Raw genomic sequence first — 14,099 nt, 5'->3', positions numbered from 1 at the left:
AAAACAATTAGTGGAACGAGAGGGTGGGTTTCCGGCTCCTATCCATTGTCTACACACCACTCTGTCTCCTGACTCATTTTTAAAATGTGCACAGGCATCCCTCACTTAGGGCACATCCAAGATACGGTGTGCTTTTCTTGTTTTGTTTTGTTTTGTTAACAAATGAAGTCTGTGACGCTGTGTTGAGCGAGTTAGTGCCATTTTTCCAGCAGCATGTCCTCACTCGGTGTCTCTCGCGTCCCGGTCATGTTTGCATCAACTTGAACCTTCTCGTGATTGTTGTCCTTGTTCCGGTGACCTGCGATCAGGGCTGACAGCGTACTGAGAGTGTGCACGACCGCGGCGTGGTTTAGCAAAAAGGGGCGGGCATTTTTTTGGACACAATGTTACTGTGCAGCGAGGATAAACATAACTTGTAAATGTACTGGGAATCAGAGAAATCCTCTGACTCACTTTATGGCCACATTTGCTCTACCACAGTGGTCTGAAACCGACCCCGTAGTACCTCCAAGGTAGGCCTGTACTTTTAGATAAAAATTGTACCTTCGGGAAAGATCAAAGCTTTTAAAGTGAGCCAGGTCTGTCCCCACAACCAGGAAATTTCCACAGATGTCAAGGAAGCATGGGTTCCCCTCTGCCTCGGAGAACAGTAAGAGCTGTTTCACGGTCCCCTGAGAAAAAGGAAAGAACGAGGATTAAGGAAAACAGCGTGTGCAGCCTCTCACGTCTGATCCTGAACATTACTCACAGGTAGGCCTGTGCACACCACGCAGGCACTCGGTGCTTACTGACCGCCGGGTGCACCCAGCGCCCTGCAGATTCCAACACTACATGGGGACGATGGGGGATGTCTGGTGCTCGCAGCTGCTAAAACCCTCGGAATTTCCCAGATAAGAAGGGCCACAGCGGTGTCTTCTGTTCTGTTACCAAAGGGGACTTTGGGTCTTCACCCAAGCGCGGGGCAGCTGCCAGGACAACCAACCACCGATCAGACGGTTCAACTTTTGGTCCCACCCCAACCTCCAGGGAGGGGACAGGTCACCCCCCCCAAGGTTGAATCAATCACCAATGGCCAGTGATTTAGTCAATCACGACTACGCAATCAAGCTCCACGAAAACCCAAAAGGACTGGGCTCGGAAAGCTTCAGGGTAGCTGACCACCCAGGTGCGTGGGGGAGTGGCGCCTGGGGAGGCGTGGGAGCTCTGCGCCTTCCCCAGACCTCGCCCTGTGCCTCTCCTCCTCGGACTGCTGACCCATCTCCTTTATCCCGTGCCTCAGTGAACCGGTAAACGTGTCCCTGAGCAGTGAGCCGCTCCGGCCGACTCGAAGAGCCGGAGGAGGAGGAACCACTCTGCAGGCTGGGATCCGAAGCACGGGACTGGGGACTGGCGTCTGGGGAGGGGCTGGGGGCAGTCGGTGGGGCTGAGTCTCCCCTGTGGGGCTGACGCCGTCTCTGGGTGGACAGTGTCACAACTGAGGGGAGTTCTGGGAATGCTGTGGTGTCTGGGGAGCCCTGACCCCACCACGCGGGAACCGGCTCTGGGAACCTATGAGACTCCCTCCGTAACTACCTGCCATTCACCTGTTCACCAGTCCCCAACCACGGCCTCTTCCCTCTGCTCTGGCCTCTGCCCGGCTCCAGGTCTCCACACCTTACTGGCGGCCCCTCCTACCTGACCTCACTGTGGGCCAGCTCCCCCAGGCTCTCCCACCACACAGACACAAAAGTTATCTTCTAGGAGAAAATCACACAAAACCAAGAAACAAGCCAGAATGCTCATGACCGTCACTCCCGGCTTCACCACCCCCGCTGTCTTCGAGGTGAGGGGCTTCAGTCCAGCCCGCCGGCCCTCCTGCCTCATTCCCCACCGCCTCTGCCTCCATCAGCGCCAGACACCAGCCCCTTACTCAGCTCCAGCCCCGGAAGTGAGCCCCCCAGGGGGTGCCCGATGTCACCGCCCCAAAAGGCATAAAACTCCGGGGATGAGTGGAGCTCCACCTCCCTGCCGGGACCGAAGTCCCGTTACAGGGCTAGAAGGCGCACAGCGGCCGTCGAGCGTCGTCTCAATGGAGCAGCAACAACCGTGGTTTGTGTGTCCATGTCCTCAGGAGTGCCCTGCTCCGGAGAAGTTAAAAAATTCACAAGACTTAACTCCAGGCCACTTGTCGGAGGCCCTCAAGGCCAGCCAAGCAGGATCCTCGGCGGCCACCATGTTTCCCAGCAGCCAGTTCTTCCTTTCCCAGTAGGTCTGTCCTGCCTTCTCCGCCTATTGAAATCCCAGCGGAAAGTAGTAAAAGGAAACCTCATTTAAAACGAACGAAGCGGCCTGCAGGGGGCAATCTCTGCACGGCCACTCCAGGCCAGATACAGACCTACCAGGAGGAAGGAAGCTTTCCTCCTGCCCCAGCAACAGCCCAGCCAGCGAGAAGCCACCATTCTTGGAAGTCGGTGCTCGCCGAGTGCCTCCCAGCTTCCCACGCCCCTCCTTGGTTTCCAGGCTTGCTTGGTTATCTGTCCCTATTGGATGAGCCACTGCCCTCTTTCTTTTTTCCTTTTTCTTTTCTTTCATTGTCCTCATTCTAAGCAAAGTCCTCGACTCACAGTGGCAGAATCCGCAGTGCATCTCCCATCAAGATTCAAATGATCCCCCAAAACTTCTCCCCAGAACAGCACCCTACAAATAAGGCCTGGCCTTCAAGACATCAGACCCATAACAGATCACACGGCTCAGGGCCTTATTATCCTCTGCACGAGGCCCTGTAAGATCCCCGTTTGACCTCTGAGAAAACCCGGTGGCTGGGGACAAGGGTCTGCTGAGGGCCTGAACAGTGACTATTTTCCCTCCACCCCCTTGTTCCAACGCTCCCGCACTCCGGGCGGCCGATCCGAGCAGAATCGTCAGCACAGCGGACCTCTGCGGTGCAGCTTCAGCGCTCCAGTGGGTCAGCGCGGCCAGCAGTGTCCCAGTGTCTCTCCGAGCACCCTTCTTTTCACAAAGCTGGAGAGCCGATCTGAAAGACAGCTTTTTGCAGACTCTCGGCTGTGACAACGGGTGGGAGATTGTTCCTGCTGCACAAAGCTCCACGCGGGACACAACGCGCACCCGTTCGGACTTCTGCCCTCAAAGAGACGAGTCTCTAGAGAAAACCTGCAGCGTGCTCGACCTCGGGCACCAGGCTTTGCACATCTGATCTCAGAACAAGGGCCACATCCGGAGACGAACGGAACTCCTGGGGACCGCTGAGCGCTGCCAGATCACCCCAGGCTCCCCAGAACAATTTACGGGCCACTCCTCTAGCCCATGCTCATTTTCACGGCTTCTGATGATTCGTATTTGAAGGAAGACACAGGGAGTGGCCCCCACTCCCTGTGAGGACATCGAGGCAGCACCTCCCTGCCGGTGACCACTGCCCAACATGCCACTGCGCGCCCGTACTGGAGGATGCACGTCAGCCGGGGCAAAGCTGAACGCATTTCTACTGGCCACGGTAGGCCTCTGGGGTAGCCCATGATTTGGGGATATTAAGTAATCAACAAGGTTTCCTTAGCTTCAAAGGAGATAAAATTGAAGATGACTCCTATATCCAAAATTTATTAGATGCCATACCTTTTTTTTTGAGAGACAGAGAGTGGGGAGAGGGGCAGAGAGAGAGAGGGAATCTTTAAGCAGACTCTGTGCTAGGTGCAGAGCTCAGCGTGGGGCTTGATCCGTCCACCCTAAGATCATGACCTGAACCGAGGTCATGGAGTTGGAAGCTTCACGGCCTGCGCCACCCAGGTGCCCCTCGAGGCTGCACTTTTGCCAGTAGCTCTGGCCATTAAGGTTCCTGGGCATTCAGGACTTGACTCTCTGGAGGCCAAAGAAAACCACAGCACTGATATTTCCACCAAAAATGCTGCTGTTAAGGAGACTGAAAGCTAGACCGGTCATTTTCCGAAGGGATATTCTTTCAAATGACAATTTAGAAAAGCTGACCAGAGATGCCCAACAGTTGGCCCCAGAAAAGAAAGACAATGGTGGAAATCTAACAACTGTGAGCTTAATAAAAAGAGAATTGTGGTTTGGACCGAGTTATAATCTGGCCCCACCAGAAATGCCAATATCCCACTATTTACCACTGTGTGTGTGTTAAAACCACTGGTTTCCTGACAAAATGACAGCGTTCATGAACAAACACGGCTGGGGAATATTAATGAGGCCACAAAAAGTGCCCACCTCACTTGTCCCACCTGTCAGAAGTATAACCCAGAGAAACCTATTCATACAAATGGATTTCATAGGGGCGCCTGGGTGGCTCAGTGGGTTAAGCCTCTGCCTTCAGCTCAGGTCATGATCTCAGGGTCCTAAGATTGAGTCCCACATTGGACTCTCTGCTCAGCGGGGAGCCTGCTTCCCTCTCTCTCTCTGCCTGCCTCTCTGCCTACCTGTGATCTCTGTCAAATAAATAAGTAAAGTCTCTTTAAAAAACGGATGGATCTCATAAAACTTCCCCATCCCTTTGATGTGTTTTGGTCCTGGTCTGTACGCTGTCTCAGTGCACTGGAGTTTCCCCTTGCAAACAGGCCACTGCTGCTTCTGTGGCTAAAATTCTGTCAGAAAACATTAGCCCCCGGAACCCCCTCAAAGCACACAGTGGTCAGGGAGCCCGTTCTCCCAGGTGAGTGCTTCGGTGGGTCTGTCCCGTCTGGAGGGTTTCCCAGCACTCAGGGTGACCACGCCAGTCCCAATCGGGCCAGGGGAACGCGCTGGCGGCACTATTCACACTCACTCCGTCACACGTGTGCGGACCCTCCAGCTGCCGTGGCCCAAAGCCGTGCTGCTCTTGGTCCTGAATTTCAGATCCACCCCCTTGCCAAGGCCTCTCGCGCTCTGAGTTAGGCACAAGATGTTCCAGGGCACTTGGCCCTGTCTCCTTGACCCATTGTTGACGAAGGGATTGTACCATAAAGTATCCTAACAGCCTGAATGTCTCCGTTAAAAATAACCACGCTTCGGTAGCGCCGTCTGGCTACAGTGCGCTCCCGAGACACCGGGCTTTAGTCAACCTCACAGCACGGAGTTTCGTCGGCTAGAAAAGATGCCTCCAGAGAGATTCTCTTCATCCTCGCCGGAAAGGTTCTCATCAGCTCCTGGGCACAACCTTTGTGCTGCCAAACCACAGGGAGTGGACTCCTGGGTTCACGGGACAGTCTCCAGAAGGCAGCAAGCCCCGCCTGGCCCCGCACGCCCTCTGGGGACCGGAAGGCCCAGATTTCCCGCAACCGCAGCGGAGGACACCTGACGAGGCCGCTTCCAGCAGAGGTGCGGCCCAGCCTGCGTGCCTTTTCCTCTCCGCTACTGCTTCTGTTTTGTGGGGAGAGAGGCTCTTGTCTGCATCCCCCAAGCCCTTGAGACAGGAAACCTGTCCTGTCTATGGCCTTTCAGTAATAGCCTCGTTGCTATTCTGCGACCGTCATCTTTCACTTGTTTTTCCCGAAGGGTGAGAAGGTTCAGAATTTATGAAAGTCTTTCATCAGAACTACCATCCGAGGGGCGCCTGGGGGGCTCAGTGGGTTAAAGCCTCTGCCTTCGGCTCAGGTCATGATCCCAGGGTCCTGGGATCCAGCCCCGCATCGGGCTCTCTGCTCAGCGGGGAGCCTGCTTCCTCCTCTCTCTTTCTCTGGCTGCCTCTCTGCCTATCTGTGATCTCTGTCTGTCAAATAAATAAAATCTTTAAAAAAAAAAAAAAAAGAACTACCATCCAAGGTCATGGTGTCTGAATTCACGACTTTCTCTCTGCATTACTGAGAATGCATCTGGTCCACAGAGCTCTCTTGAAATAGCAGTACGGTCTTAAGACATCTTGGAAGTTCTGCTGTTTTGCAAAGAGTTCGCCATCTACTGCTTCCTTGCAATACTCGCACGGATCCTGGCAAATGCGCTCAGCTCTTCCGGCGTGCTCTGGCAGCCGCCGCTCTGCTCTCGCGGCTGCTGGAGGTGCACACGACTCCGGGCTTGCGTTCACGGACAGACCCTTTCTCACCTACGTCGCCTACGCTGGAGTAAGTGCCAGGAAGTATTTCGGTTGGCCACCCTCACACCTGGCTCTGGCCCATCACACAATTATCACGTTACTTACTGTTTTGTACCCTTATTTTAAGGTTTGTATTTTGTGACCTCTTCAAACTTTAAAATAAAAATGGTGTCCGCAATAAGGAGATGCTCTCTAAGGCGTATAGCATTGGAAAGATATGCATTTTCGGTTGGAGAACCTGAGATTTTTCTCTCTCCTGACCCTCGTCGTTACTCAAATGTGGCCCTAAGTGGTCTGGATCAAGTTATGCGCTTCGCTTCCGAAGCAGGACGCGACAACATGGAAAAGTCCTTCCTGGCGCTGAGGGGAAAACGCTACTAAATATGGAAAACCTGATTTGATCAGTGATGCTTTCAAAGAATGATCTCGATCAAAAAGGGGAAATGGGAAACTTAATAAAGAGAAACCTCATTTAGAAAGCGGAGCCCGGAGGCCAGCAGTGGGCACGCTCGGCACCACCGCACCTGGCCGGGCACCGACGCAGCGGGCAGAGACCCCCCATGCAAGTGGGCCAGCGGCTGGACCTCTGGCCCCTCAGGGGCTTGAGCTGCGCTGTCCACTCACACACTTACACAGCGCAGTGCTGTGCAGGTAGTTCTCTTCCCTGTGATTTTTCTTTCCTCCAGTTCTGTTCCGTCGTCAGAGCGCCGTACAGACTGTATGGGACGGACGAAACGTGTGCTCCCCCACTGCGCTGTCTGGAGAGTCTAGTCTCCAGGTTTTCGGGGAGTCCAGTTACACGTGGAGTTTTGACTGCACGGGGGTCGGCACCCCTGCCTCGGAGCTGTTCAAGGCTCACCTGCGCTCTCCCAGCAGGAGGGAGGAAGGGGTGCCCCTCCCCCAGCAGCAGCCCAGCCGGCGAGAAGCCACTCGGCCTGCAGCGCCCAGCTCGCTCCGGCGGACCCTCCGTTCGCAGCAGCCCGGCCGCCCCCACAGAAGAGCGCCTCTCCTGGGTCCCGCGGGCTTGGGGGGATTTTGCTGCAGCTTGCTGGGAAGCGGCCCCCAGGGGGACGGTGCGGTGGGGGGCAGCGGGGGCAGGCTGCTGGCCCCTGGAGGTCCTCGACCTGTTGGAGGTGGGGTGGCTCGCTCGCCCCAGACTGCAATTCCCCCTCCTCCCGGGTCAACCCGCTGCTGCCGGCAGAGTAAGTGGCAGCTGCACGTTAAGGCTCACGGCCGAGCCCCCGGCTTGCCCGCCCCCTGGCCCTTCCGGCCTGCAGGTCGCCTTGCTCAGAGATGCGCTCTTCGTGGGTCGTTAACGCGGCCCCTCCCGGCCTTGCCGATGTGTCCCCAGCAGATGTCCCCGACAAGTGTCAGCAGCAGCGGGCTCTGGCCTCCTTCCCTCCAGCTCCCCTCCCACTCCAGTAGGCCAAGGACCTCCGGGACCAGCAGCCGCCCCCCGCCCCCCAGCGCCTTCCCCCAGGGGCCGCTTCCCCACGTGCGGCCTCTACGCCAGGGCCTCCCCCAGCGGCACCTCCCACCCACCGTGGGGCCCACCAGGAAGAACCCCAAGGAGGGACAAGGACACCGCGTGTGTGTACGGCAGCCTCCCGAAACCGAACGCTGGGTCCTAGCGAACAACTTGGAGACAGACAAAGCAGGGCTCGGAGAGCTGAACCCAGGGCCGTGAAGGTCTTCCTGACCTCGACCCAGAGCACTGCTGAGCATCCAGGCCGGGGGGCCCCCAGGAGCTACCGCCACCTGCGACTTGTGAACGGGACCTTACTCGGGAAAGAAGACTTGGTGGATGGAATTAAGGTTCTCGACTGGAGACCACGCTGGATGAGGACGGCCCTAAATGCAGGGACAAGTGTCCTTATGGTACAGAAAACCAGACACACACCCAAGGAGCAGGCCGGGCTAGCGCAGAGGCAGAGACGGAGCGATGCCGCCAGAGGCCGGAGAGCCTAGGACAGATGGGCCCTGCCCACACCTCGATTTTGCACTTCGGATCTGCTAAACGGCGAGAACGTAGACTTGTATTGCTTGAAGCCCCCATCTGCGGTACTTCGTTACGGCAGGCTCAGGCAAGTAACACACCCCGTCAGCCCCCCAGTTGCTGCGGGGCTCGGGGATGCCGACCGGCGGGGGCCTCCCGCTCCATGCCATTGGCGGAGCGAGGCTGCGTTCGAGCCGGTCGCCTGCAAGGCCCACGCTGCTCCCCCCCGGGCTCACCCTCAGACTCGTGCCGGGAAAGGCCTGTCCTGAGCTGATGGACACTGGGATGGGCACTGGCCCCAGCAGACGCGCCTCCCCTCTCCCAGCCTGAGCGCACAGCATCCAGTGACCGTCCTCACTGCGCGAGGCCCGGCCGCCTCCTGACCTCGCAGGTGCGGGTAGCCGGCGTGCCCGCGGGCCCAGAGCCCCGGGGGACCAGCAAGCAACTGGCGGGGGAGCTGCGGGCTGACTGCGTCAAGTCAGTACGCGGCTCTGGCTTGGTTTAGACACGGCCTTCCGGACTCTTCTCTCCAAGCCGCTCGCCCCAGAGCCGCGACTTACCTGCCAGGTTCGAACTTGAACTCTGTTCGGCTCCACGGTGTACACGTTTTCCTCATACATGGCTAACACCGGAGACTCGCACAGGAAGGTTCCTAGGACGAGAGAGGGACGTGATGCGGCAGCGGCCTGTCTCTCCACGCGTGCTCAGGTGGTATCGTGAGGGCCGCGTTTTCTGTGTCCCGTCGATGAGAAGAGTGAGGCCCCGAGGCACAGGGATGGCGGCAGGCCAGGGGCAGGTGCAGGGACGCGGCCCCAGGCCCCCTGGCCCGGTCATGAGCCGCCTCTCCCATCTGACTAGGGAGATGACCACAAGCGACAGGAAGCGCCCTAGCCCCCGCTCTGCTGTCCTACCGAGGGACAAGAACTTCAGCCTGGCCCTGGGATCCACACCGAGGGACAAGAACTTCAGCCTGGCCCCGGGGTCCACGCCGGGTGAGAAAACGTTAATCACGGGCATGATACAAGGCAGAGCAAGAAACATGTGACAAGAAAACCTTAGGCAATGAAGAGTGAGAGAAGAAAAGGAGGGACGATGGGGCGAGGGGTGACCACCAGTGGAGAAAGAGCCCCCGGGAGGCAAGGGGTTCTCCGACAAACCCACGGTGGGAGCCCCCCAGGGCACATGAGGACTGGGCCTGTGAGGGCAGCGTGGGTAAATGAACTGTGCAGAAGGATGCTGGCCAGGGCCGCGTCCGGGGGGTCGTTACGGTCGGCTGCAGGAGACCCCCGGAGCTATGGTCCCTGGAACCTGTGAATGCCAGTATACGGCCAAAGATGGGCAGGTCTTGAGATGGGGGATTGTCCTGGATTACTCAGGTGGGCCCGAAATGCAACCGTGAGCGCTCCTGTGAGAGGGAGGTAGACCAGACAGGAACAAGGTGATAGGGAGGCAGATACCAGAACGATGCAACCTGGCCAAGGATGCCCGGCAGCCACCGTACACAGATAGAGGCGAGAGACAGGCTTCCCAGAGCCCAGGAGGTGGAGCGGCCTGTCGAAGCCTTGATCTGGCCTAGGGAACCAGAGTGTGGACTTCTGACCTCTACAGCTGTGAGACAGCAAACGTCTGTCCGGTTTGCGGCCACTGATCCAGCAGCCCCCAGCCACTCCCACAGGCGTGTGCTGAAGAGTGAGGGTCACGGTGGCCCACTGGGACAGGAGGCGGAGGCTGACGGGGCACCTCTAGAGATCTGTCCTCCAACTTCCAGACAGAGGCTGGCCTTGGTCAAGATGCCGAGGGGCTCACTACTCCGCCCGGCCTGGAACCAGCTCGGAAGCTGGGTGTATACCATGTTCCCCGGCAAGCACCGTGGGGTTATTGCCCCTTTAGCCTTCTCTCCCAGCTATTTCATTGTCCCAGCGCCGGGGAGGGCTTCTGGGCCACCTTGGCTGGCCTCAGTAGGGTGACGCCCAGTGGCACGGGGCCGGAGCACAGGCCTAAGGACTGACACAAGGGGCTCCTGGTGGCCCTGTGCCAGCCTCCTGCCCCCACCAGAGGCACCAACACCCCCCTGGATGGTCAGAAGACAAAACAGGGTGCTGCGAGCCCCCTCCCGGGGGATAAGACTCCCACCTGCGGTCCGTAACGTGCCTCCAGAAGGCTCGAAGACCACCACCTGTTTCCCATTCCAGACAGCAATGGCATCCTAAAAGGAATCACGGAAATTAAAAAGCAACCTGCCGCGTGCCCCCCTTACCACCCTGAATGACCCGGACCAGGCCTTTTGTCAAGCCCAGGCCACCCCCATAGTCACCTTGGTGGCGAACACCCCGCTGACGTGCATGTCTGTGCGCAGGCTGTGCGTCACCCCCGTGGACAGGAAGGACACGCTGAGTAAGCTTGGGGACATCTGCACCACGGCCACTTGCTGGTGGAAGTGTGAGGACATGGCCTGCTCGCGGAGGATCACCACGGAGCTGATGTTGTTCACGGCCAGGAGGCTCTTCCGGGAGCCCCACTGCGTCCCGCCAGACGCAGAGACAGGAGGTGGAGAGGAGGAGGCAGGGGCAGGCCGGAAAGTGAGATACACACAGGCGTCCGTCAGCCAGCGTCCTCGCACTGCTCCTTCTCGGTGTGTAAATGGATGTAAAAACTTACAAGCACAAAGTATGTACTTTATCCAAAATTTTAAAATACAGACACCCAAGTGGCATGCAACGGGCAGATGCTGGTACGTCTGTTCTGAGTAGTTGGTAACTTAGGGATGTTTATTTTTTATAAGTGGACAGCGAGCTGACATGATGTACTGAGTTACCCGGCTCTCCCCAGGTGACCGAAATGCCACTTTCAAAATTCCATGTTGAACTCCCACATCTATCTCTGTCTGCTCTGGGGTCTCCGACTCCAGTCCACGGGTACGTTTATCCATTCCTGAGTGAGCATGCACTATTTTACTCGCTATAGGGTCGAGACATATTCCCTATATTCTGGATTGTGATACAGAAATGTCCTGATTTCCTATACATTTTTTTCTTAGCCATGTGTCCTCCCAGAAGACTTTATTTTGTTGAATTCTCCCAGAAAAAAAAAAGTCATTATTTTTACTGGCTGTACACGAGAGCTGTGCGCTCACTTGGGAAGGAGTAACGCGTGTACCACTGAGGCTTCTCCTAGGGAGCGCACACACGTGCCGTCCCGTACCCAGCTTCTCTTTCATGTCCTTTAGGGGTATCTGGGCGGCTCTTCCTATTACTTCAAACCTGAGAAGGCCGTACTTTCTCTGCCGATCTGCTGATATTCGGTGCTATTTTTTAGTCACTTATTTGAACTAATTAAGATATGTAACTCACTAACTCGTCCAGAGCTGAGATGCGGAGCTAAAGGGGCCCCCCACAGTGCTCTCTGGAGCCCCTGATGATTTCCCAGGTACGGCTCCCTTTCAGGACTCCTTTCAGGACTCGTGGGATTGAGCGGGTTTGGTCTGGGAGGGTTACACACTGCGGGTCTGAGAGGGCCGCCTGGACAGCAGGGCAGAGGCCCGAAAGGGCAGAACTGGGGGAAAGTACGAGGAAACAGCCGTCTAGTGCTCTGGAAGTCAGGCGTGAGGCAAATGAAGCAACGCTCACCCAGGAAAACCTGCTAACTCTGGTCAGAACAGCAGTGCCCGTGGCACCGGGGCCTCTAGGCCCCGCCTCCCAGCTCGCCGGCAGGAGCTCCCCCTGGGCAGGCGTGGCCAAGAGCTCAGCTCCCTGTCCAGCGCCCAGCTGGGGGTACGGCCTCTCATTCCCCCAACTCCGCGTTGCGAGGATGGGGTCCCTCGGCTTCACTCGGTGCCTGAGAATGCCGGGCCCCCACGCCCAGGCCCCCGCCGGCTCACACTACACAAGCTCTGAGAGGCGACCACCTCTCCCAAGCTCTGGAGCAGTGACTCGGACCTTTTCCCCCAAGGGGAGAGGCAGCCCCTAGGAAGAGAGAGCTCTGACGGGCTCCCCAAAGGAAGTGACTTTGTTTGAAACACAATGTGGGTAAGTCCAAGCCTAAGGACGCTCTGGAAGAGAGTGGGGCTCTTGAAGAGAGCGTCAGGAGGTGGCGGAAGCTTCCCGAGAGCTACAAGCTCAATGGCAGGCCCGACCACGGACCAGAGGGAACTGGAGAAGGACATACCTAGTTGGAGCCTTCCTGCGTCAAAACAAACCTTAAACACCGAGCTCAAAGACCACAATTGCCCAAACCTGACAGGACTGGACTGTGGGGCAAGCAAGTCCCTGGGTCACTGCAGAAAACAAGAGGGCCATCGAGCCGGGGGAGGCTGACCCACAGACGCAGAAAGCTCACCAGGTCGGGGAGAGACAGTCGGGGAGCGCCAGAGTCCCTGCTGCCCCGGGGACCACCCACATGCCCGAGGCTGGCCCCCCAGGAGTGATGTCAGAGGCTTCACCAGGGGGAGAGCGACGCCCCTGCAGTGCTCCAGCCGGTCACTAAGCACAGAAGCCAACACGGCCACAAGCCCTGGAGGCGAGTGCAGCAAGAGGGTCACTGTCACAGACTTGACACAACTTTTTACCTAAAATGTCCGGTTTGCAACAAAAAAATCGGAGCCAGGGAAAACAGGAGAGTATGATCTAAACCCAGGAAGAAAAAGCAAGTCAGAGAAATGGCCCAGAAGGCCGAGATGTCTGAGCCAACAGCTGAAGCCTTCACAGTAGCCACTACAAACACATTCAAAGGAAGGAATGGAAGGTGTGATACAGTGTCTCCCCAAATACAGACCACCACCGGCGAGACAGAATTTATAAGATAAAAAAGCATACGCTCAAGAGAAATGACATCATACGTCCACACAGAAACGTGTGGCCAAATGTTCACAGCAGCAGGGTTGGCAAAAGTCCAAATGTGGAAACAACCCGAGCGTCCGTGGACAGAGGGTACGACAGCGGCCGGCGGCCGGCCCCTGCCCCGGGAGCGGCTCAGCCGCAAAAGCAAGGCGGTGTTGTCAGGCGTGGCCACACGGGGAGTGTGGAAAAAATGTCAGGGACGGAGACCAGACACAGAAAGCTACAGGTTTATGCTTCTGTCTCTACAACGTGCCCACAAAAGGCAAATCCACAGAGACAGAAAGTGGGGAGTGTCTGCGCAGAGGAGCGGCGAGCGGAGCAACCGCGGATGCGCACAGGTCTTCGTTCTGGGCGCGGACAGTGATCTAGGAGGTTGGTGATGGGTGCAAAACTGTGACTGTACAAAAGAAAAACTGGTATGCTACAGGTCTCGATAAGGCTGCTCTCGGGGTAGCCAGAGAGGGGCGAGATAAAGGGATGGGTATGCACACGCCCACAATCCCAGACCCTCAAGTCCGAAAGCCCAAAGGCCTTTCGAACTATGTTATTATTTGTGTATAGTCTTAAGCTACATACCTGACAAAAATGACAAAAACGGGTCAAAGCCCATCACGTCCTCCACTTTTGTAGGACAGAGGGCGAGAGCGCCCAGCGCCCTGGTGACTCATACCTTTATCTGTGTGATGTTGCCTTCGAGCTCAGTGGGGGTCTGAAGGGCCCACCTGTCCTTGCCCTCTGCCGCTCGGCTGCTCTGGGGGCCTGGCAGTTTTCTCCACATGGCTACGCGCCCTTTATCGGTCCCCGCTGCCAGAAGACCTAGGGGTAAAAACAAGGATTCCAGGACTTAAGTCGAAGGGTGAAAAATAGTAGGAATCTCTTCCCTGACCGTGACTCTCAAGCATCCGGGCATCAGCCTTCCGTCCGGTGGCCTCCAGCTCCACACCTGCTCCCACCCGGGCAGACGGCGAGTGTGTGTGTGCTGGACGCGCTCGTGCGTGCGTCCCTCCGCTTCCCCCGAGAGCAGGGGCCTGTCTGCCTGTCCAGTACGGCTTCCCCAGGGCTAGGCCAGCGCTCAGCTCTCAGCAGGCACAGGATAAACGGTGCTCTGGCTCATCTCCTGTTTCTCTGTCCTGCGTGTGTGTGTGTGTGTGTGTGTGTGCACGCATACGCACGTCTGCACACAGGCACATACACACGCATTGTTAACGCTCCCACGCTTTCTCGCAGTCTCAGGGGGACGGAGGTGGACTGC

The 14,099-nt window shown here is 57.2% G+C and overlaps 1 protein-coding gene across 1 annotated transcript in view; it reads right to left on the bottom strand.

Moving 5' to 3' along the window:
• IFT140 (intraflagellar transport 140) overlaps window positions 1–14,099 on the bottom strand; it is a 71,753-nt gene that overhangs the window by 44,008 nt on the left and 13,646 nt on the right. The window contains exons 10-14 of the mRNA XM_045993683.1: window positions 13,518–13,663; window positions 10,327–10,530; window positions 10,146–10,218; window positions 8,573–8,664; window positions 544–671 (exon numbers count right to left, since the gene is read on the bottom strand). Coding sequence (XP_045849639.1) covers window positions 544–671; window positions 8,573–8,664; window positions 10,146–10,218; window positions 10,327–10,530; window positions 13,518–13,663 — 643 coding nt within the window. The remainder of the gene's footprint in view (window positions 1–543; window positions 672–8,572; window positions 8,665–10,145; window positions 10,219–10,326; window positions 10,531–13,517; window positions 13,664–14,099) is intronic.

This window comes from Meles meles, chromosome 21 (genome assembly GCF_922984935.1).
Source record: "Meles meles chromosome 21, mMelMel3.1 paternal haplotype, whole genome shotgun sequence".
NCBI classification, from domain to species: Eukaryota; Metazoa; Chordata; class Mammalia; order Carnivora; family Mustelidae; genus Meles; species Meles meles.
Note: the sequence above shows the minus strand (reverse complement) of the source record. Positions and strands in the feature narration are given on the sequence as shown.